General features: G+C 45.5%; 1 protein-coding gene across 1 annotated transcript in view; it reads left to right on the plus strand.

Moving 5' to 3' along the window:
* Positions 1-25,357, plus strand: part of LOC147114688 (transmembrane inner ear expressed protein-like) — a 271,053-nt gene that overhangs the window by 145,160 nt on the left and 100,536 nt on the right. The window contains exon 2 of the mRNA XM_085992538.1: positions 3,420-3,534. Coding sequence (XP_085848664.1) covers positions 3,420-3,534 — 115 coding nt within the window. The remainder of the gene's footprint in view (positions 1-3,419; positions 3,535-25,357) is intronic.

Here is a 25,357-nt window from a genome sequence, read left to right on the forward strand (position 1 = left end):
AAGTGGCCTGAGGTGATAAAGATGTCTTCAACCACTACAGAGAAAACGATTGCAGTCCTACGGACCATATTTGCCAGAAACGGGTTGCCAGAGCAGATCTGCTCTGATAATGGACCACAGTTTGTGTCCGATGAGTTCCAAAAATTCATGAAAAGGAATGGGGTAAGGCATTACACATCCGCCCCGTATCATCCAGCCACCAACGGATTGGCTGAGAGGTTCGTACAAACCTTTAAGAAGGCGATAAAGGCCATGTGCGACGAGAAAATTCCACTACAGCATAAGATGGACAATTTCTTATTAGCCTACCGAAACGCGACACATGCAGTTACCAATCAGACCCCGGCCATGATGTTCTTTAACCGAAGGTTGAGATCTCATCTGGACTTGCTCAGACCAAATGTGCGAAGAAATGTTGAGGACAAACAATTCCAGCACATCAACGAGAAGCCGACAAGGAGCTTCAATGTAGGGCAACCAGTCTTGGCCCAGGACTATCGAACAGAGAAGTGGCAACCCAGAACAATATGTACAAGGCAGGGGCCATTAATGTACACAGTGGATGTCGGGGAGAACATTGTGAGACGCCACGTCGATCAGATCTTAGCATCACAGGAATGCGTCAACCCCATGTCTCGAGTACCTGGGGATGAACCCGACATACCGGTAGTATCTACTTCAGACCCAGTAGCAGTGGAACCCGATGAACTACCCGATGAAAGGGGGTCAGAATCGCCTCTGCACCAAGAACAAGAACCTCCGGAAAGGCGCTATCCCGAAAGGGTCAGGAAGCCGCCCCAAAGACTGAATCTATAAATGGACTTTTGTTATTGAATGTACATGTAAAAATGTAATTGTTATTTGAATATTAAGGGGGTATTATTAATCTAAAAAGGGAGGAATTGTAGTGTATGTGCTTTAAGTCAGAACTACTTTTTACAGCTCCTGTATACTGTAGTACCGGCAGTAACCACACCGTTATATAAGCTGTGCGCATGCCTCTGTACTCCAGTCTAGAGATTGCCCTCCTCCAGTAAAGACCTGTTATTTGTTTATGTACAGCATCCGTGTAATTATTTATCCACTGAACCACGGATCTAACAGTTATGGTTAGAGACTGGAGAAGCGGGGGTTGTTCTCCTTAGAGCAGAGAAGGTTAAGAGGAGATTTAATAGAGGTGTTCAAAATCATGAACAGTTAAGAACATTAGAATTAGGAGCAGGAGTAGGCCATATGGCCCCTCGCACCTGCTCTGCCATTCAATAAGATTATGGCTTATCTTCGGCCTCAACTTCACTTTCCCGCCCGATCTCCATATCACTTGATTCCCCTAGAGTCCAAAAATCTATCGATCTCAGCCTTGAATATGCTCAACGACTGAGCGTCCACAACCCTTTGGGGTAGAGAATTCCAAAGATTCACAAGCCTATGAGTGAGGAAATTCCTCCATATCTCAGTCTTAAATGGCCAACCCCTTATCCTGAGACTATGCCCCCTAGTTCTAGACTCTCCAGGCAGGAGAAACTACCTTTCAGCATCTACCCTGTCACTTCCCCTCAGAATCTTGTATGTTTCAATGAGATCACCTCTCATTCTTCTAAACTCCAGGGAGTATAGGCCTATTCTACTCAGTCTGTCCTCATAGGACAACCCTCTCATTCCAGGACTCAATCTAGTGATGCTTCGTTGCACCGCCTCCAAGGCAAGTATATCCTTCCTCAGATAAGGAGACCAAAACTGTGCACAGTACTCCAGGTGTGGTCTCACCAAAGCCCTGTACAACTGTAGCAAGACTTCCTTACTCTTGTACTCAGTTGTGTCAGCTGTGGCTCAGTTGGTAGCACACTCGCCTGAGTCAGAAGGTTGTGGGTTCAAGTCCCACATCCAGGGACTTGAGTACATAAAACTAGGCTGACACTCCAGTGCAGTGCTGAGGGAGTACTGCACTGTCGAAGGTGCCATCTTTCGGACGAGATGTTAAACCGAGGCCTTGTCTACTTTCTCAAGTGGACGTAAAAGATCCCATGACACTATTTTGAAGAAGAGCAGGGGAGTTATCCCTGGTGTCCTGGCCAATATTTATCCCTCAACCAACATAACAAAAACAGATTATCTGGTCATTATCACATTGTTGTTTGTGGGAGCTTGCTGTGTGCAAATTGGTTGCCGCATTTCCCACATTACAACAGTGACTCCACTTCAAAAATACTTAATTGTCTGTAAAGTGTTTTGAGATGTCTGGTGGTCGTGACAGGCACTATATAAATGCAAGTCTTTCTTTCACTAAACCAAGTCTTTCTTTATTTTACTCCAACCTCCTTGCAATAAAGGCCAACATGACATTTGCCTTCCTAATTGCTTGTTGTACCTGCATCCTAACTTAGGTGTACGAGGACACCTAAATTTCACTGAAACCCAACATTTAATAATTTCTCACCATTCAAAAAATATTCTGTTTTTCTATTCTTCCCACCAAAGTGAATAACCTCACATTTCCCCACATTATACTCTATCTGCCACCTTATTGCCCACTCACTTAACCTGTCTATATTCCTTTGCAGGCTCTTTGTGTCCTCCTCTCAGCTTACTTCCCCACCTAGCTTTGTTTTGTCAGCAAACTTGGATACATTGCACTCAGTCCCTTCATCTGAGTCATTAATATAAATTGTAAATACCAGAGGCCCAAACACTGATCCTTGACACACCCCACTAGTTACAACCTGCCAACCTGAAGATGACCTGTTTATCGCTACTCTCTGTTTTCTGTCTGTTAACCAATCCTCTATCCATGCTAATACATTACCCCCAACCCCATGAGCCCTTATCTTGCGTAACAACCTTTTATGCGGCACCTTATCGAATGCCTTTGGTTAAATTGTGAGGACAGGTTGCATAAACTTGGCTTGTATTCACGAGTTTAGATGGTTGAGAGATGATCTAATCGAAGTGTTTAATTTGATAAAGGGATTAATAGTGCAGATACAGAAAAACTATATCCTTTGGTTGGGGAATCCAGAACAAGTGGCACAATCTTAAAATTAGAATTAAGCCATTCGGGAGTGAAATCAGGAAGCACTTTTCACACAAAGCGTAGTAGAAATCTGGAACTCGCTCCCAAGAGGCTGTGGATGCTGAGTCAACTGAAATTATCAAGACTTAAATCAATAGATTTTTATTAGGTAAGGGCATCAAGGGATATGGAATAAAGGTAAGTAAATGGAGGTGAGGTACAGATCAGCCATCATCTAATAGTATTGCAGAATAGGCTCAAAGGGTTGTATAGTCTACTCCTGTTCCTATGTTCCCAGTAAATTTGCAATATATAATATTAAGTGAATGCAGTTGCAGAAGTTCTACATAATATACTGTAAAATATTTTAAAACCTGCAAATGTGTCAGTGACATTCTTTTCTTCCCAGTCCACTACAATTCCTCCAAAAAAACCGGACCCTGTGACATCGGAAACTGTGGTTTTCTGGGGACTGCGACTATGGCAGGTGATCGGGGTCTTCTCCATATTCATCTTGACCGTGAGTAAGTCATTGCAACCAATTAGTACTTGTTCTTATGGGTACTCCCAAATATGGCTCAGGCACTAGTTGTGGCCTGCCTTTCATTTAGCTACGGGACTTAGTAAATTTCCTGCCTATTAATCCTCCAGGCCTGTTGGGATATTAACTGAGGTGGGAGTCAGTGCTGTTACCTCTGCATTTCTTGCTCTCCAGAAAAGAAAGTGAGTGAATGCTTTTGGAAGGCAGTTTTTGTAGCGAGTGAAAAGGTCTATTAAAATGGGGGCTATTGAATAGGTCTATTGGCCCTATAGATTTTCCCTCTTCATGTGGGGAAGTGCTGACTTCTATGTGACAACTGCTCCATAGATTCATGATGCATGATTGAGCTCACTGAGGGGGTAATCACAGCCGTGGACTTGTGTCTCATCATTGGACAGTATGCTGTGTTGACCATACTTGAAGTTAGTTGTTGAGTAAGACATTGATTCGGATTCTGTCTCTCTAGTAACACTCTTCTAGAGATTGTGTTTCTGTTCCTGAACCTTCCAGTACTTTGATAGTTAATTGTTTTAATGTTCCATTTGTCATCTCAAAATTCAGTGCATAGAAGACATACCTGGACTGGTACAGGTATAGCACTCCATCTTTGAAATGATAGCTAAATTGGTGGTTTCTTATGTGATGCTTTGAAGGAGGTAAAGGATCAATGGAATTTATAATGCACTGATTAATTTGGTTGGAAACGTGCTTGGCAATAGAAAATAGAAGATGGTAAAAAATTTTAATACTTATCTACGATGCAGCAATGAGTGACATTCAACAAGAATCTGTTACTGATCGCTGTGCAAACACTATTCATAGAATTCTCATTTTTATACAGCAATTTATCACATCTCTCAGAAACATCTTGAAGCACTTCACGTACAAAGAATAACCTTAAAGTGCAGTGATTGGTCTTATATAGGGATTAGCTGATGAATTTTAAATGTGGACAAATGAATGATACTACATTTTGAGAGCACAAAACTTGTACACAAAATAAGGATGCCATCAAAAAACGTTGTGATCACTGACCATTAAAATGATCAATGCGATAACTGAAAGTTAATATGAAGTGCTGTCAATATGCCGAATGAAATATGAGAATGCATCGCCAAGGCTTTGGATTAAAAGGGAAAAAGAACATGCATTGATTTAGCATGTTAGACCGAGACACTGTCTGCCCTTTCAGATAGACATAAAAGAGCCCATGGTACTATTTTTGAAGAAAAGCAGGGGGACTTCTTCTGGTATCCTGGATAACATCACTAAGAACCTAAGAACATAAGAATTAGGAGCAGGTGTAGGCCTTACGGCCCCTCGAGCCTGCTCTGCTATTCAATAAGATCATGGTTGATCTTAGACTTCAACTCGATCAAAATCACTAAGGAAGTGGTACTCGGTAAAATAATGGGACTCAAGGTGGATAAATCACCTGGACCGGATGGCTTACATCCTAGGGTCTTGACGGAAGTGGCGGTAGGGATTGTGGATGCATTGGTAATAATTTTCCAAAACTCCCTGGACTCGGCAAAGGTCCCGGCAGACTGGAAAACTGCTAATGTAACACCCTTATTTAAAAAGGGCAGTAGACAGAAGGCTGGAAACTATAGACCGGTTAGCCTAACATCTGTGGTAGGTAAAATTTTGGAGTCCATTATTAAGGAGACAGTAACAGGACATTTGGATAATCATAATTTAATAGGACAAAGTCAGCATGGTTTTATGAAGGGGAAGTCATGTTTGACAAATTTGCTGGAGTTCTTTGAGGAAGTAACATACAGGGTGGATAAAGGGGAACCAGTGGACGTAGTGTATTTAGACTTCCAAAAGGCATTTGACAAGGTGCCACACAAAAGATTATTGCTTAAGATAAAAAATCACGGGATTGGGGGTAATATTCTGGCATGGATAGAGGATTGGCTATCTAACAGAAGGCAGAGAGTTGGGATAAATGGTTCATTCTCAGACTGGCAATCAGTAACTAGTGGTGTTCCGCAGGGGTCGGTGCTGGGTCCCCAACTCTTTACAATCTATATTAACGATTTGGAGGAGGGGACCGAGTGTAACATATTAAAGTTTGCAGATGATACTAAGATGGGGGGGAAAGTAGTGAGTGAGGAGGACATAAAAAACCTGCAAGGGGACATAGACAGGCTAAGTAAGTGGGCAGACATTTGGCAGATGGAATACAATACTGGAAAGTGTGAGGTTATGCACTTTGGCAGGAAAAATCGTAGAGCAAATTATTATCTTAATGGCAAGAAACTGGAAAGTACTGAAGTACAAAGAGATCTGGGGGTCCTGGTGCACGAAACTCAAAAGGTTAGTATGCAGGTGCAGCAAGTGATTAAGAAGGCCAATGGAATGTTGGCTTTCATTGCTAGGGGGATAGAATATAAAAATAGGGAGGTATTGCTTCAGTTGTACAAGGTATTGGTGAGACCGCACCTGGAATACTTCATACAGTTTTGGTGTCCATACTTAAGAAAAGACATACTTGCTCTCGAGTCAGTACAAAGAAGGTTCACTCGGTTAATCCCGGGGATGAGGGGATGGACATATGAGAAGAGGTTGAGTAGATTGGGACACTACTCATTGGAGTTCAGAAGAATGAGAGGCGATCTTATTGAAACATATAAGATTGTGAAGGGGTTGGATCGGGTGGATGCGGGGAGAATGTTCCCGATGATGGGTGAAACTAGAACTAGGGGGCATAGTCTTAGAATAAGGGGCTGCTCTTTCAAAACTGAGATGAGGAGGAACTACTTCACTCAGAGGGTGGTTGGTCCATGGAATATACTGCCCCAAAAAGCTGTAGAAGCTACGTCATTACATAAATTTAAAACAGAAATAGACAGTTTCCTAGAAGTAAAGGGAATTAAGGGTTATGGGGAGCAGGCAGGAATTTGGACATGAGTCTAGGTTCGGATCGGTCATGGCCCTGTGGGCAACGGAGCGGGCCCAGGGGCCATGTAGCCTGATCCTGCTCCTATTTCGTGTGTCTAATTCTGTTAGATTCAGGAGATGGTTCTGTGATAGTAGATTGGCGGTTAGGATCAGATCAGCCATGATCTTATTGAATGGCGGAGCAGGCTCGAGGGGGCGATTGGCCTACTCCTGCTCCTATTTCTTATGTTCTTATGTTCTTATAACTCCACTTTCCTGCCCGATCCCCATATCCCTTGATTCCCCTGGAGTCAAAAAATCTATCTCAGCCTTGAATATATTCAACTATTCAGCATCCACAGCCTTTTTGTGTAGAGAATTCCAACAATTCACAAACCTCTGAGTGAAGACATTCATAGACCAATAGGGGGAAAAATTGAGCCGTGTCCCCTTTGGGGCGCTAACTTCGCCGGGGCGCTACATTTAACACCCCGGCGGCTGAAATTCACCGGTAGCGCCCCATGTGGGAAGCGGGATGCTACTGGAGGCACCCCACCTCCCTCTTGGGGCGTTGCGAGTGAATATCGCAGGGCGACGTGCCGCAGTGCCATGGTACTGCAGGCCTTCCTCCCCTTCTTAAAGGGGAGGGGCCTAGCGCAGCACGACCCGGGGCCCAGCTTGGCCACCAGGTATCAGAGTGCCGGAAAAAGAGCCCGGCACTCAAGAGAAGTGCCGGGCTCACGGAGCACAGCCGGCACTCTGCGGGGGTGCTGCAGAGGAGGCCAGGGACGGCAGAGGGGGCATGTGCTGGCAGGCGGCCAGCAACAAAAATGACCGCCCGGCACCTCCACTTTAATTTCTGCTGCCCCGGCCACATAGCGTCCGGCGATAAATCAGGGGGCGCTACCGAAGATCGCGGCCGGGGCGCGAGCGGGGCGCTGTGCACGATGGTGACATCATCTCTTAGGGTGCTAACGGGAGGCACAAAGCAACTGAATTTTTAGGCCATAGAGTCATAATGGCACAGAAGGAGGCCATTCGGCCCATCGAGTCCATGCCAACTCTCTGTAGAGCAATCCAGTCAGTCCCATTCCCCTGCTCTATCCCCGTAGCCCTGCAAGTTTATTTCCCTCAGGTGCCTATCCAGTCTCCCCTTGAAAACATTGAATGTCTCCATTTCCACCACTTCCGTCGGCAGCGAATTCCACTCGCTATGTAAAAGAGGTTTTCCTCACGTCACCCCTGTATCTCTTGCCCAAAACCTTAAATCTGTGTCCCCTAGTCCTTGTACTGTACCATCAACTAGTGGGAACAGCCTTTCCCCATCTAGCCTATCCAAACCCGTCATAATCTTGTACACCTCTATCAAATCACCCCTCAACCTCCTTTGTTCTAATGAAAACAAATCCAGCTTCTCCAACCTGTCCTTGTAGCTAAGATCCCCCATCCCTGGAACCATTCTGGTAAATCTCCTCTGCACCCTCTGAAGGGCCTTCACATCCTTTCTAAAGTGTGGTGACCAGAACTGGATGCAATACTCCAGTTGTGGCCTAACCAGCACTTTATAAAGGTTCAGCATAACTTCTCTACTTTTGTATTCAATACCTCTATTTATGAAGCCCAAGATCTCATATGCTTTGCTAACCACTCTCTCACTATGTCCTGCCACCTTCAGGGACCTATGCACATTAACTCCCAGGTCCCTCTGTCCCTGCACACTCTTTAAAACTGTGCCATTAAGTGTGTATTGCCTCTCCCTGTTCCTTCTGCCAAAATAAATCACCTCACACTGCTCTGTATTAAATTCCATCTGCCACTTGTCTGCCCATTCTGCTAGCCTTTCTATGTCCTGTTGCAGTCGATTGGTATCATCCTCACTGTTTGCCACACCCCCAAGTTTGTTGTCATCGGCAAATTTAGAAATTCTACTCTGTATTCCAATATCCAGGTCATTTATATATATCAAAAAAAGCAGTGGCCCTAGCACTGACCCTTGGGAAACACCACTGTCTACCATCCTCCAGCCCTGCCTTCGATCTAGTTCCTTTTCTCTCCAGTTTTGAAGAAGGGTCAAACCCGAAACGTCAACTCAAATTTCTCTCCACGGATGTTGCCTGACTTGCTGAGTTTTTCCAGCATTTTCTGTTGTTATTTCGGATTTCCAACATCTGCAGTATTTTGCTATCGTAGCCATTTACCACAACTTGCTGTTTTCTATCCTTAAGCCAATTCCTTATCCAAGCTGCCACTGACCCATCTATTCCATGAGCCTCAATTTTGTTAACCAGCCTTCTATGTGGTACTTTGTCAAACACCTTCCTAAATTCATGTAGACAACATCCATTGCATTCCCTTCATCAATCCTCCCTGTTACTTTGCCAAAACATTCAATTAGATTAGTCAAACACAATCTGCCTTTTACAAATACGTGTTGGCTCTCCTTAATTAGCTTAAACCTCTCCAAATGTCTGTTAATTTTTTCCTTGATTATTGTTTCTAAAACTTTACCTACCACTGATGTTAAATTGACCGACCTGTAGTTACTAGGATTGTCCTTACACCCTTTCTTGAAAAATGGTGTCACATTTGCCACTTTCTAATCCTCAGGCACTTCCCCCTCATCTAGGGAAGATTGGAAAATTATGGCAAGCCCTTCTGCTATCTCCTCCCCCAATTCCCTTAGCAACCTGGGATGCAAGCCATCTGGACCAAACGACTTATCCACTCGAAGCATACCCAGCCTTTCTAGTACATCCTGTCTATCAATTTTCACCACTTCCATTGCTTCTACCTTTTCCACTTCGACCGATAGTTTGTCAGCATCCACCTCCTTAGTAAGCACCGATTGTGAGGGTGCTGGTTAGTTCCCTCAGTAACCCCTAGATGGCACCTTCACTTGTTTGTTTCCTTTTGCTAAATTGTTACTTGTTTACTTAACTGCCTTTTATCAGGTTCATTGGTTTCACCTGGTGTTGCTTGTATTTAAGTTCTGTGTTTTCTTACCTCTGTGCTCAGTCTTGACAAGCCGTTGGCCCAGTGGTAGCTTGTCTTGAGCTCCCATGTTTGTAACTGTTTATCTGTGTGATTCTAGTAAAGTACTTTTATTTAAGACTGCATACCTGCTTCTCGCCTCGTCTGTCTGCACTTGGGTCCAGAACCAGCCTCGCCCTGACACCGATACAATGTACTCATTGAGTATTCTGGCCTTACCCTGTGCCTCTAAGCATATATCACCTTCTTTGTCCCGAATAGGCCCCACCCCGCCTCTTACTTTTTTGGGTTCCCTTTTATGTTAACCACCATTCTACTCTCATATTCTCTCTTTGCCAATCTTATTTTCATCTTCACTTCCCCTCTCAATATTATATTTGGTCTGGTTTTCCCTTGAAGAATTCACCTGGCATGCATCATACACCCTCTTTTTTTGTTTTTCCTGTCAGTCTTTGGTTCTATTTTACCCTGGCTAAATCCTTTCGCATCCCATTGAAGTTAGCCCTATTCCAGTTTAGAAGTTCCACTCTAGATTGTTCCTTGCTCCTCTCCATTGCTAATCTAAATCTTACGATACGATGATCACTCATACCCAAGTGTTCTCCCACAGACACTTGGTCGACCTGGCCCTCCTCATTCCCCAGCACCAGATCCAGCAATGCCTCCTTCCTAGTTGGGCCAGGAACGTACTGGTCAAGGAAAGTCTCCTGAACACATTTCAGAAATTCCTCCCCCTCCTTTCCCTTTACCCTAGCATTATCCCAATCGATATTTGGGTAATTAAAGTCCCCCAATATCACCACTCTATAGCTCTTGCATATCTCTGTAATTTCCCTGCAGATTTGCTCCTCTACCTCCCTCTCACTATTTGGAGGCCTATAGAATACCCCCAATAGCATGAGCATACCCTTTTTGCTCCTCAACTCTAACCAAATGGATTCTGTCCTTGTCCCCTCAAGAACATCCTCCCTTTCCAACACTACAATGTGTTCCTTAATCAGCACTGCCACCCCACCTCCCCTTTTCCCTTCCCTATCTTTTCTGAACACCTTGTACCCTTGAATATTAAGTGACCAGCCCTCACCGCATTTAAGCCACGTTTCCATTATTGCTACTTCATATTGCCACACGGCTAATTGTGCTTGTAGCTCACCAACCTTATGCACCACACTTTGTGCGTTTACGTACATGCATTCTAAACCCATTTTTGAATTTTTCATAGTCTTTCTTAGTCAGCTCCTATCTAATATGGTACTACTTCTGCCTCTAATACTACTATCTTCTCTAATACTATCCAACACATTTACTCTTTTATGCACCTTATTCCTCTTTTCTACTCCTATATGCTGGTGCCCATCCCCCTGCCAAGCTAGTTTAAACCCTCCCCAACAGCACCAGCAAACCTCCCACGAGAATAATGGTCCTGGCTCTGTTGAGGTGTAACCTGTCCGGCTTGTACAGGTCCCACCTTCCCCAGAAACAGTCCCAATGCCTCAGGAATCTAAAGCCCTCCCTCCTGCACCATCTCTCCAGCCACGCATTCATCTGTTCTATCCTCCTATTCCTGTACTCACTTGCATGTGGCACCAGGAGTAATCCGGAGATTACTACATTTGAGGTCTTGTTTGTTAATCTCTTTCCTAGCTCCCTATAGACTGTCTGCAGGACCTCATCCCTCTTTCTGCCTATATCGTTGGTACTGATATGGACAATGACCTCTGGCTGTTCACCCTCCCCCCTCAGAGTGTCCTGCAGCTGCTCAGTGACATCCTTGACCCTGGCATCAGGGAGGCAACATACCATCCTGGAGTCACGTCTGCATCCACAGAAACACCTATCTGTTCTCCTAACTAATGAATCCCCTATCACTATTGCTCTTCCACTCTTCTTCCTCCACCATCCCCCCCCCCGCCCCCACTGTGCAGCTGAGCAACCCGTGGTGCCATGGCCTTGGCTCTGGCTGCTCTCCGCTTCTCCGTCTTAAATGGCCAACCTTTTATCCTGAGACTATGCCCCCTAGTTCTAGACTCTCCAGCCAGGGGAAATATCCTCTCAGCATCTACCCTGCCAATCCCCCTCAGTATCTTGTATGTTTCAATGAGATCACCTCTCCTTCTTCTAAACCCCAGAGAGTATAGGCCCATTCTACACAATCTCTCATCATAGGACAATCCTCTCATTCCAGGAATCAATCTAGTGATGCTTTGTTACACCGCCTCTAAGGCAAGTAAATCTTTCCTCAGATAAGGAGGCCAAAACTATGCACAGTACTCCACGTCATTGACCTGAAATGTTAACTCTATTTCTCTCTCCACAGATGCTACCTGACCAGCTGAGTATTTCCAGCATTTTCTGTTTTTATTTCAGGTTTCTAACATCTGCAGTATTTTACCTTTGTTGGGTGTCCTAGTACATGAATGGTGTACTGTGAGGCTATAGTAAGAACAAATAGGGGGTGATTTTCATTCAGAAGTCGGGAAGGAGGCGGGACTACAACTTTCGGGGTTGTAGTCCCGCCTCCATTGAGATGCAGCCAATCCATGCGATTGTAACTTCATTGACCTTGTTGAGCCCGCCCAGCGGGCTCAGCAGGTCAATTAAGGGCCACCCGGCAACAGGTGACGTCACAGACTGAAATTTCAGTTACGTTTTGACAGATGAAATATCAGTGTTTCACAGCTGTTTGAAGCTGTCAAACACTGACAGTCTTACTTCTAACATGAGTCCTTCTCCACAGACTCAGTTAGAAATCTCTCCTGCACAGAAAGCTGCAGGCTGTCACTTTTGACAGATCGCAGCCATTCTGCTTTCTGTGCCGGTGAGATGAGGGACTCCCCGAACCTAAAGGAAGGAAGGCTGAAAAGGTAAGAAAATGTATGTAAAACTTTTTAAATCACTTTAGACACACCAAACAAACTTACCTTTGCACTCATGCACACATCACTCACCTGAACACTGACATCTCGACCCCTCCAAGCCCTTCAACCCGATGGCCCGACTCCTCCAACTTGGCGTGGTTTGGAGCCGTCGGGAATCCTACAGTTCAAGCTTAAAAATAGGGATTAGGCTAAAAACTGCCTGTTAAGTACCTGTTAACAGGCAGTGAATTGGCACTAATCCCTTCCTGCCTCGGGTAGGCAGGTCCCAGTGCGGGGCGGGTACCCGCCTCCTTTGAAATTGGCATGGAGGCAGGTTGAGGGCAGGATGGGGTCGGGACCCCCGATTTCCCCCCGCACGCCTCCAATCCCGACTCCACGGCTCAATGAAAATCGAGGCATAGAAACGTAGAAACATAGAAGATAGGAGCAGGAGTAGGCCATTCGGCCCCTCGAGCCTGCTCCGCCATTCAATGCGATCATGGCTGATCATCCAAATTCAGTACCCTGTCCCTGCTTTCTCCCCATACCCCTTGATCCCTTTAGCCTTAAGAAATGTATCCAACTCCTTCTTGAATATATTTAATGAATTGGCCTCTACTGCCTTCTGTGGTAGAGAATTCCACAAGTTCACCACTCTCTGGGTGAAGAAATTCCTCCTCATTTCTGTCCTAAATGGCTTACCCCTTATCCGTAGACTGTGACCCTTGGTTCTGGACTCCCCGAGCATCAGGAACATCCTTCCTGCATCTAGTCTGTCCAGTCCTGTCAGAATTTTATAAGTTTCAATGAGATCCCCTCTCATTCTTCTAAACTCCAGCGAGTATAAGCCCAATCGACCCAATCTCTCCTCGTACGTCATTCCTGCCATCCCAGGTATCAGCCTGGTGAATCTTCGCTGCACTCCTTCCATGGCAAGAACATCCTTCCACAGATAAGGCGACCAAAACTGCACAAAGTACTCAAGATGTGGTCTCACCAAGGCCCTGTACAACTGCAGCAAGACATCCTTGTTCCTGTACTCAAACCCTCTCGCTACGAAGGCCAACATACCATTTGCCTTCTTAACCACCTGCTGCACCTGCATGCTTACCTTCAGCGACCGGTGCACAAGGACACCCAGGTCTCGTTGCACTTCCCCTTCTCCCAATCTATTGCCATTCAGATAATAATCTGCCTTCCTGTTTTTGCCACCAAAGTGGATAACCTCACATTTATCCACATTATATTGCATCTGCCATGCTTCTGCCCAATCACCCAACCTGTCCAAATCATACTGGAGTTTCTCTGCATGCTCCTCACAGCACACACGCGCACCCAGCTTTGTGTCGTCTGCAAACTTGGAGATATTACATCTAGTTCCCTTGTCTACATCATTAATATATATTGTGAATAGCTGGGGTCCAAGGACCGATCCCTGCGGTACCCCACTAGTCACTGCCTGCCACTCGGAAAAAGACCCGTTTATTCCAACTCCTCGCTTCCTGTCTGCCAACCAGTTCTTTATCCAAGTCAGTACCTTGCCCCCAATCCCATGTGCCTTAACTTTACATGTTAATCTCTTAGGCGGGACTTTATCAAAAGCCTTCTGAAAGTCCAAATACACCACATCCACTGGTTCTCCCTTATCTATTTTACCAGTTACATCCTCAAAAAATTCCAGTAGATTAGTCAAGCACGATTTACCTTTTGTAAATCCATGTTGACTTTGTCCGATCCTGTCACTGTTTTCCAAGTGCTCCGCTATTACATCTTTTATAATGGACTTTAGCATTTTCCCCACTACCGATGTCAGGCTTACTGGTCTGTAATTCACCATTTTCTCTCTACCACCTTTTTTGAATAGTGGGGTAACATTAGCTACCCTCCAATCCATGGTACTGTTCCAGATTCCATCGAATGTTGGAAGATGATCAGCAATGCATCTACTATTTCTAGGGCCACTTCCTTAAGTACCCTAGGATGTAGATTATCAGGCCCTGGGGATTTATCGGCCTTCAATCCCATCAATTTCCCTAACACCATTTCCCTACAAATACTGATTTCTTTCAGTTCCTCCCTTTCATCAGACCCTATGTTCCCCGACATCTCTGGGAGGTTATTTGTGTCCTCCTTTGTGAAGACAGAACTAAAATATGTATTTAATTGGTCTGCCATTTCTTTGTTCCCCATTATAAATTCCCCTGATTCTGACTGCAAGGGACCTTCGCTTGACTTCACCAATCTTTTTCTCTTCACATATCTATAAAAGGCCATAGAGTATTAGGATGTATTGCTAGATCAAATACAAAACCAAAAGTACTATACTATCTTTGCATTAGACCTTAGGCCTCACCTAGAATACTATGTCCTGGTTTGGTCCCCTCACATGGTGGATGACATAGAGTTACTGTAAAAGATCTAGAGAAGCGACATATATTGATACCTAGCCTAAAGGCCCTTAGTTCAGATGATAGGCACAGAGACCGGGGTCATTTTACTTTAGAAAAGCGTAAAGAAAGAAAGTCTTGCATTTATATAGTGCCTTTCATGACCTCAGGGCGTCCCAAAGCACTTTACAGCCAATAAGGTACTTTTGAAGTGTAGTCACTGTTATAATGTAGGAAATTTCTTCACTCAGAGGGCGGTGATTCTTTGGAATTCTCTACCCCAGAGGGCTGTGGAGGCTCAGTCATTGAGTACATTCAAGACAGGGATCGATAAATTTTTGGACTCTAGGGGAATCAAGGGATATGGGGATCAGGCAGGAAACTGGAGTTGAGGTCGAAGATCAGCCATGATCTTACTGAATGGCGGAGCAGGCTCGAGGGGCTGAAAGGCCTACTCCTGCTCCTATTTTTTATGTTCTTATGAAACGCAGCAGCCAATTGCGCACAGCAGGTTCTCACAAACAGCAATGTGATAATGACCAGATAATCTGTGTTTGTTATGTTGATTAAGGAATAAATATTGGCCAGGACACCGGGGATAACATCCCTGCTCTTCTTCGAAATAGTGCCATGGGATCTTTTATGTCCACCTGAGAGAACAGACTTGGCCTTGGTTTAACCTCTCATCCGAAAGACATAGACTGTTTGAGATATTTAAGATAATGAAAGAACTAGACTCTGTCCATGTGGATGTACTATTTGAGTTAGATAGGATAGGTAGATCAGGGGCCGTGCATACAAGTTATGTAAGCATAGAACTAGGTTAGATAGCAGGAGGTTTTAATTTTCACAGAGGGTCATTGACCTCTGGAACAGGCTGCCGGCTTGTGCAATGAGTGCGGATTCACTGCAAACTTTCAAAAAGGAGCTGGTCGAGTTCCTTTCTGTGGCTAACATCACTGCATACAAAAGGTAAGTGAGATGTTGGGTATGTACCTCATGGTCACTGTGATCTCTTGGAACTTATTTTGAATACTTAAGGGTTGGAGAGGACTTTCTGAATATTTACCACCGTGGCCCCCCCCCCCCTGATTTGGCCAAGGGTTTTCCCTCTGCTTCTGTGCCTCTCCCAGGAGATTACACGGTTGCTGGTGGGTTTGGGATTATGATGCTCAGTCGTAACGGAAAGATATGTGACCGACTTGATACACCAGCTAGTCTTTTCCTGTCTGTGATTTTCCTATGTTCTTTGAGGATGTAAAAGATCCCATGGCACTACTTTGTAGAAGGGCAGCGGAGTTCTTCCTGGTATCCTGGACAATATTTATCCCCCGTCCAACACATAAAACAAAATATCTGCTCAGTATCACGTTGTTATTTGTGGGAGGTTGCTGTGCGCAAATTGGCTGCCACATTTCCTGCATCACAACAGTGGCTAACTTCAAAAGTACTTCATTGGCTGTAAAGCGCTTTGGGACATCCTGAGGTTGTGAAGGACGCGAAATACAAGTCCTTTCTTTCTTTGGCTACATTCCAATTATTTTCCTGACAAGTTAAGATTCCACAGATGCAGACGCAGATATTTTTTTCTCTGGCCCTTTTTCTGATGCGAAGCATTTCACTGTGCAAACAGATCTAATTCACGACGACATGACACCATCAGAGAGAAGGTCTGGGGTAGCTGATGGGTTGTTTTTTGGTGCACTATGGGCATTGTGCACGAATACACCACAGCTTTGAGTACAAGAGCGTCAGAGCAGCAGCATTCCAAGGAATTATCAAGGGAGCTTACACACCCTCTGGCTAATTCCTAGTGAAGACCATTTCTATTTTAACACCTGGGCTGCCAGGTTGATGTGCACAGTTGCATTCTACATAACTTCACATTGTGACACAAGCACAGTGGAGTCGGGTTATCGTGTGGCTCAGACAGGCTCATCAAATCCAAAGGCATCATATGTTGTTCGTTGGAAATGATTACTCCTCTATTTCCCCTATCTGGAGTGTTTGATGGGATAATGTAATGGGAGCTTTACTCTGTATCTAACTCAAGCTGTACCTGACTTGGGAGTGTTTGATGGGCTAGTGTAGAAGGGTATTATTCTGTCTCGGTCCCGTGCTGTATTTGATCTGCAAATGAGTGGTTAATGGAAAGTGTAAACTCTGCATCAAGCCCATTCTTTACCTAATTTGGGGGGAGGGGGAATTTTCCCAGCCTTGGGGAGGCAGGTAGGGAGGCAGGACTGCCGGGAAAATGGCAGAAACTGGGAGCGGGTACCGACCCCGCTCCCAACCCGCCTCCGTGCCAGCTTCCCGAGAGGTGGGTCCCCGAGTCGCACAGGGACCTGTTTCCTCGAGGCAGGAAGGGAATTAGAGCCAATTAACTGTCTGTTAACAGGTAGTTAACAGGCAGTTTTGAGGCTTTTCCCCATTTTACGCCTGCAATTGCGGGCTTCCCGACGGCTGCGAAACTCGCCAGGGTCAGTGAGGTGAGCAGTGGGTCTGCGGGGGTGAGAGGTGTCGAAATGTCAGCTGTAGAGGTGAGTGATGGGTGCAAGTTTGGACAGGTAAGTATGAAAGGTGAGTGTAAAGTGTTGGAAAAAGTTTCCTTACCTTTGCTTCTTTCTGCAGGCTTCAACCTTTGGGGATCCGGAGGTGCCTCATCTCAACGGCAGAGATGACAGAATGGCTGCTGCATTCTCAGATGCAGCAGCCATCTGCTTTCTGCTGAGGAGAGAGGCCTTGGTGAGCTTGTGTGCAAGGGCTCACCTTAGAACAGAGATTGTCAGTGTTTGACAGCTTCTCAAAGCTGTCAAACACTGACAATTCATCCGTCAAATTTCGCTGATGTCATCTGTCACCGGCTTTCCCTTAATTGGCTGGTAAGCCCGCAGGGCGGGCTTAACAAGGCCAATCAAGGGAAAATAGCACGGGTTGGTCAGATGTCGCTGGGGACGGGACTGAAACCCGGAAACCAGAAGTCCCGCCTCCAGCACGTCTACATTGAGAAAATCAATGAGGCCCCGCCTCCTCCCATTCCCATTAATTGGAACTTGGCAAGAGTAGAATTTTTTTGTTTCTGTTAAAACTGGAGCTTTGAAGAATGTCAGCACAGCTTGATAGATTGTCATTCTGCCTCACCGATCGGCCCTGGAGCTGGTTGGTCCCATCAGAGACATAATTGCTGCAGAAGAAAATCACAGTTGGAATCTCCTTGCTCTCACAGAGGTTGGATGAGTGGAAGCGGGCAGTGCCCAGGGTCCTCATCACATACGTCTGCCTTTGAATCAGACCAGACCTTGTCCAGGTGGCAGGACATCTGGGTCGAGCAAGAACACTCAATGACAGAACTTTGAGTCCTTGTTCACTGGCACAGCAACAAGATTGATCGCAGCAGGGGAAATAGAGCGTGCTAATTACTGCCTCCCCAACTGTGGCTAGTCTGGGAGTCAGCGACTAGCACAGGGAGGATTTTAGCATTTTCTGGTGGGGAGCTCCCCAGATAACCACTTCTCAGTATTTCCCATAATAGAAAAATCATTAACTTGCTAAAAAAAAACATGTTTTCCTTTCTCTGATGTGACAACAGGGACTTGTGTCCTGCAGCGAAGTTGGGGCATGTGACCGGTCATGCATCACTCACAGCTCACTGCCAGTAGTGTGATCGAATTTGAACATAGGAACAGGAGTTGACCATTCAGTCCCTCGAGCCTGTTCCACCATTCAATTAGGCCATGGCTGATCTGTACCTCAACCCCATTTACCTGCCTTTGTTCATATGCCTTGATACCCTTACCTAATAAAAATCTGTTAATCTCAGTCTTGAAAGCTTCAATTGACCCAGCATCCACCTTCTTTTGGGGCAGAAAGTTCCAGATTTCTACTGCCATTTGTGTGAAAAACGCTTCCTGATTTCACTCCTGAATTGCCTAGCTCTTATTTTAAGATTGTGCCTTCTTGTTCTGGATTCCCCCACCAGAGGAAATAGTTTCTCTGTACTGTATATAATCTTTCAAGTTTGTTTATCAATTTAAAAATTTTGATCAGATCACCCCTCAACCTTCTAAACTCAAGGGAATACAAGCCAAGTTTATGCAACGTGTTCTCATAATTTATCCCTTTAAGCCCTGTTTTCCAATTGCTGTCAGTTGCCAAAAACAAACAGGTTATAATAAGTCTCCAAAATACTCAGTCCAACATTTTAATTGTTCATCTCCTTCAAAAGAAATGAATTTACACAAAGATAGTATTATGGAATAAACATATCGATGTTAAAACCTACTGTTTTAATATGTATGGTGTGGAGATGCCGGTGTTGGACTGGGGTGGACCGAGGTGTGATAAATGGCAGTTAGAAAGATTACCTGTAATCATCTGGCATTATTCTCTGACTATATAAGCTGTGTCTTTATGCATCTCTCCACTTCACCTGATGAAGGAACAGCGCTCCGAAAGCTTGTGATTTCAAATAAAACTGTTGGACTATAACCTGGTGTTGTGTGACTTCTTAGTTTTAATATGTGGTAGCTCTAATTTTAAGATTTTGCCCTGGATTGGGGTGAGAAACCTTGAATGAGATAGTTTCCTCTCTTCCAGAGAGTGACTGTACTAGGAAATTCTAACATGGCCCATCAGTCTCTTTCAGTTTTGTTTTGGCCAGAACCACACTGGTTCAGTGATTACATGGTTCAGTCTTTCCCTCTCCCTAGTCTCTCAGGCTTTACAGTTTTCATTAGCCTTTGAAATGCATGAACTCCAGGGTGTAAAATAGTGAAGAACGAGGCCATAGATCCATAGCCCTTTCAGCATACAACTATGGGGCTTGCTCGGCCACTTCAAATGACAGATAAGAGTCAACCACGCTGGTGTGGGACTGCATTCACATATAGGCCTGATCGGGTTAGGACGGTAGGTCTCCTTCCCTAAAGGACATGAGTGAACCAGTTGGGTTTTAACAATAATTAAACAGCTTCATGATCACTTTTACTGATACCAACTTTAAATTTCCAGATTTAAAAAAAACTGTATTCAAATTCTCAAACTGCCATGGTGGTTGAACTCACATTCTCTGGATCACTAGTCCAGTAATATAACCGCTGCACTACATTACCATGCTTCCCTGATTGCCCTTGCACCTCTGCTGCTGAAACCCTTAACTAAGTCTTCATTACCTCGAGGACATGCAATGCTCTGCTCACTGACCTTCACCATACCTGTTGAACACTCTCCAAACCCCAGCCCTTCCTCTCCACTATTCTGCCTCTGGTTTGGTCTGCACTCCCTACATTCCACCATCAGAGGCTGCTCTTCTGCCTCTCTGGAATTCTCTGCTGGATTCACTTTGCCTCACCACCTCTATCTCCCTTCTGAAGCTTCCTGAAGATGTATCTCTCCATCCTCTGTCCTTGCTGGAGCTGGGCGACATCCTCTTTACCTGTAAACAAGACACGAAGGGCCAGGTTGCTGTTGTGAGATACACAAAGCAGCACTGCTGCTGCTGCCTCCAGGTGCATCTAGGGGACAGCAGCACCCCAGCGACCACATCAACACTGCCGCCGGAGGCAGAGCCACCATCTTAACTGGGCTAATCGGCTCGGAAAAGTCAAGGGTGCCGGGGCCGATATTAACCCTGCCCATGCTGATCCCGACCACTTCTGATATTAACCTGCAGGATTTTGCAGGCGGATGAAGCGGCCGCCTAAAGCAGGTGTGGGGGGAGCCTCATAAATGTATCCTAGTATGTCAATAGGACTCCGCTGCATGCTTTAACTGGAGGCTGAGCAGGGAAGCTGCCATCGTTTTCGTGCCAGACTGAAGCAGGTCTGCAGCTGGTCTGAAGATAGAAGGGGTCCTTCTGATGAGTCTAAATCTTTCCCTTGTTGGGCCAGGAGGATGTCTCCTATGGGCCCCACAAGAAAGTTGTAGCCTCCCCTACCCCGGAATCGCCCCCAACCTCTAAGACTTTCCCCAACCCCCTCCCCACCTACCTAGAAGTCAGCAGGTGGCCAAAGGCCTCCTGATCCTCACCTGCTAGCAGCCACCCTGGCCCTCTATACACCAGTTTACGGCGGGAAGTGGACTGGCAGTATTTAAATCGATCCTGGCGGTTAAAATAACCATGGTCTTCTCCTGCTCTCTCTGCTGAGTGGGAGACTAACTCACCGGAGCAGTTTCCCACCGGAAACCCACTCCAAATTAAAATCATAGAAACATAGAAAAATAGGAGCAGGAGTAGGCCATTCGGCCCTTCGAGCCTGTTCCGCCATTCAATATGATCATGGCTAATCCTCTATCTCAATACAGGAAACTTTCGATTAACCGGCACCTAAATAACCGGAAATGTCGGTTAACCGGCAAAATTCAGGAATAGGTTCAGGTAGCTTTTATTACTTTTTTTACTCCATTTGTTGCTGTGCAAGGGTGTGGCTGCAGCTGTTGCTAAGCTACAGAGACGCTTGCAACTTGTGCCCATTGTTCTGAAGCTGGGTTTGGTGCTTTATACGGAGCTCTCAGCTCCGTATCTTTTACTATAGCGTTTGGTTATCCGGAATTTTTGATGAACCGGCACCACGTCGGTCCCGTCCATGCCGGATAAAAAAAAGTTTCCTGTACCATAATTCCCGCTCTCTCCCCATACCCTTTTATGCCATTTGTGTCTAGAAATCTATTTATCTCCTTCTTAAATATATTCAGTGACTTGGCCTCCACAGCTGTCTGTGGTGGAGAATTCCACAGGTTCACCACCCCACAGTCTCTCACTGGCCCTTATGAATTTTCCCCAGTCAGAAATAAACTCACGGGTAGTCAGTTTAAGACACCGTCCATGTGCAGTCCTTTTCCCAGTGCTCTGATGTAATCAAACCTGCCGCACGATATAAACGGGATGGTTTCCATGGCGCTAGGACTCTTGCCAGTATTGGTACATAAATAGACCATTGGTGTAATTTGCTTGTAAACGCCTCTTCCTCAGGAATAGTCGGAGCCTTATCCTAAGTGGAAGAAAATTCAGGCAAGGATTGTAAAAGAATAACAAAAGTGCAACAAACTGGGTAAGGACCTTCCTTTATTTAGCGACTTTTTGCATCTCAAAACGCTTCACAGTTACTTTGCAGTGCACTGTCTCTTGTTATGCAGGCAGCCATTTTGCACACAACAATATCCCATGAACAACAAAGTGAAGTCCAGGTGAGGGAAGCCAATCGCCCCATCTAGCTCATTGGTCCAACCTACCTGCAGTGACAGTCTTGGAAACAGTGGTTTGATGTTCGGTAGTGGGGCCATGGTCCAGGTGGAGGTAGGAACAGGTGTCGGAGAGTTGGCTTTCAGCTTCCGCTAGGATCAAATCATCTGTCAAAGACCAGGACAACTTTTATGTGTCAGCCATGACTCAGTAGTAGCACTCTCGCTTCTGATTCACAAGGTTCTGGCTTCAAGCACTACTCCAGTGACTTTAGTTCATAATCTAGGCACTCCCAGTGCAATACTGAGGGAGTGCTGCATTGTCAGAGGTTCAGATGAGACATTAAACCAAGTTCCCATTTGCTCTCTCAGGTGGACGTAAATTATATCATGGCACTATATCGAAGAAGGAAAGGGGAATTTTCCCTGGTGTCCTGGCCAATAATTATTCCTCAACCAACATCAATAAAACTGTAAAGTGCTTTGGGACATCCTGAAGTTGTGAAAGAAGCTATATAAATGGAAGTCCTTTTTTTCCTTAGTGCTGCTAAATCCCTGACCTAACGATGGAAGGATATTTTTCCTCTCCCAAAGGTACTGAGACACACTCCGCTGCTCCCGATGCCTCTACTGGCTCTAACCCTGAAGATCAGTCCCCAGATGTGAGCTCTCACGGCAAGTTAGTTTGGATAGTTAAAGGATTTCAGACGTGATTGGCGATGAGAAAAATGGGAAAAGTCTGAATGAAAGCAAAGAGATTACAAAATGACAGTGAGCCATTCTAGCTCTCAAGCTCTTTATCTAAGCTATGATTATCTCCTTTTAGCACTGAAAATTGGTGCCCAGCATTATACTGAACACATTTTAAACAAATTAGCCCATCTCCCACAGTGTACAATTGGGTAATTACACTCAAGTTGAAAGCACACTGAGGTCTTAACATGACTGGAGTCGTGAATACTGGGAGGTTCAACAACATTAGCTTTAGTGCAGATAATTGACAGCCCAAGGCACAGTCTTGGTATCGGTAAAGAGAAAACACAGGTTACATGGTAACAGTTTCAGATAGGAGAAAACCATTGATCCATCTAGCACACCTATGCACATTGTTCCCATGGTGCATTTCTGTTAACCCTGAATACCATTTGTTGACAAGAACCAAAAAACCTTCATAAAAAAAGGTGCTCCTGTGTTTCCTAATGTCCTTAATTTGTAAATGTGACCCTTTACGCTTAAATTCTGTACACTTCAGAAAAGATTAGCCAAACCATACACTCCCTCCAGCACCGAAGTACCGTGGCTGCAGTGTGTACCATCTACAAGATGCACTGCAGAAAGTCACCAAGTTGTCTTCGGCAGCACCTCCCAAAACTGTGACTTTCACCACCTAGAAGGACAAGGGCAGCAGGCGCATGGGAACATCGGCACCTCCACGTTCCCCTCCAGTTCACACACCATCCTGTTTGGAAATATATCACCGTCTCTTCATCGTCACTGGGTCAAAATCATAGAATTCCCTACCCAACATCACTGTGGGAGTACCTTACCTATACGGACTGCAGCAGTTCAAGAAGAAGGCCCTCCATCACTTTCTCAAGCGCACCTAGCGATGGACAATAAATGCCGTCTTGTCAGCGATGCCCACATCGCAAGAATGGATAAAAATCTATTTTGTCTAAGGGTTAGTTAAGGTTTGGGGTGCATTCCTGTCATCAGAACTGAAGACTGAGAGAGATAAACGGATCTTTTAGACATGTTGGAAAAAAGGAGGGGGAGGAGTGGAGAGGAGAGGACGGGTGAGTTCATGGGTGAACGGACCTGAAAACTGCTCAATAGAAATAGTGAGGTGATAGGAACGATCTTTAATGAGATCCTGCAGACATAGACATGTCAAAAGAATGTGTAAGTACTGGGCTGAGGGGTGAAAAGAGTTGATGTACAAGAAAAGCAGGGGAAATAAAGAAACAATAAAGAAGGAGGAAAAACACAAGTTATGGATGTGCTCGTTCAATCCCAGTATTGCTCTTGCTAGTTCCATAGTTTTAATAGAGGATATCCCTAGGTACATAGCTGCCCACAGAAAAAGAAAATACTTGTAAATCCCAGGGCCAGGTGTGCTGGGAGTGGAGAAAAAGGCAAATACCAAAAAATGGGAGAAAGAGAGAAAAAGAGAATGCCAGAGAACAAGAGGAAGGGAAAGAAGGGAAGAGAATGTATTGCTGTCAGTGAGCAGTCCCCTGCCACCCAGGGGACAGACTTGTTACTTTAAGATATGTTCCTGTTTTGTTGTGGGTCACCTCCTCAGGTTATACAGCTCCCAACGGAAAATCTCTCAACTCGGATTTGTCCGATGTTGACAGCTGCGGCAGTAGATTAAGATAGAAGGTTCAGTTACAGTGTACAGAGGCAATGTGCACTGTTAGCACAGGCCAGATGGGTTGTGTTGTGTATGTCCCTTTAAGGGAATAACTGGTCTTAGACTGCAGTACCGGCAGTGACCTCCCCTGTATAAAAGGCCCTAGCAGGCTTCTGTAGTTTCAGTTTCAAGCTGCCTCTTGTTCAGTAAAGTACCTGTTAAACTGTTCTCCCGAAGTCCGTGTATTATTGAGGCGCGGACTTTACAGTGGCGACGAGTAAGTTCGAACTCACCTGCAGTGTGGCATCATCTCACGGGGATCTCGCCTGAAAGGAAGATCCTGGAAGGTCGTAGTCTGAGCAACGGGCGTCGACCGAGGGCAACCGCCCAAAGAATCCATCGGTGTTTGGAGAATTGCGGGAGAGGCTGTGGTTCCAGCGAATCGTGCTGGTAGCAGGTAGCGCGCTGACCCTTCCGGACTGCGGCGGGCTCAAGCTCGATCGAGCGGCTCTACAAATTGGGCCGCGCAGCGTCGCCGGGAAAAGAAAACAAGAGAGAGAGGGTGGAGCGCACAGGGCGCGGTCGGTGCTCGAGAACAGGACAGCGGAGAGAAACTAAACGGGGGGGAAGGAAAGCGAGATGCGCCGAAGCTGCGGGTCGCCGCCATTACCCCGTAGAACGCTAGGAGCAGCGTGGCAGTAAGGAGAATAAGCAAAAGCATGGGAGGCGCCATTTTATCCCGTTGGGGACGAAGCAGAAGCGCGGGAGGTGCCATTTTATTCCATTGGGGAAGAAGCAAAAGCGCGGGAGGCGCCATTTTAAATCGCCAAAGATGCCGAAAAGTGGCAGTATCACTGCTTTCAACAATGAGGTAGAAGACTGGACCACGTATGTGGAAAGAATTGAAGTGTACTGCAAGGCAAATGAGGTGGCTGATGGAAAGAGGGCGTCGGTATTATTAAATCTGATGGGTGCGAGTACATACGGCCTATTGCGGAATTTAATTACCCCAGCTAAACCAATGGAGAAAAGTTTTGAGGAGATTGTTCATATCTTACAGGAACATCTAAGCCCTACACCACTGCTGATAGCAGAAAGATTCAAGTTCCATAAAAGAAACCAGCACAAAGATGAGAGCAATGCTGA

This window comes from Somniosus microcephalus, chromosome 7 (genome assembly GCF_052327205.1).
Source record: "Somniosus microcephalus isolate GS21.2 chromosome 7, FLI_Smic_1.0, whole genome shotgun sequence".
In the NCBI taxonomy this organism is placed as follows: domain Eukaryota; kingdom Metazoa; phylum Chordata; class Chondrichthyes; order Squaliformes; family Somniosidae; genus Somniosus; species Somniosus microcephalus.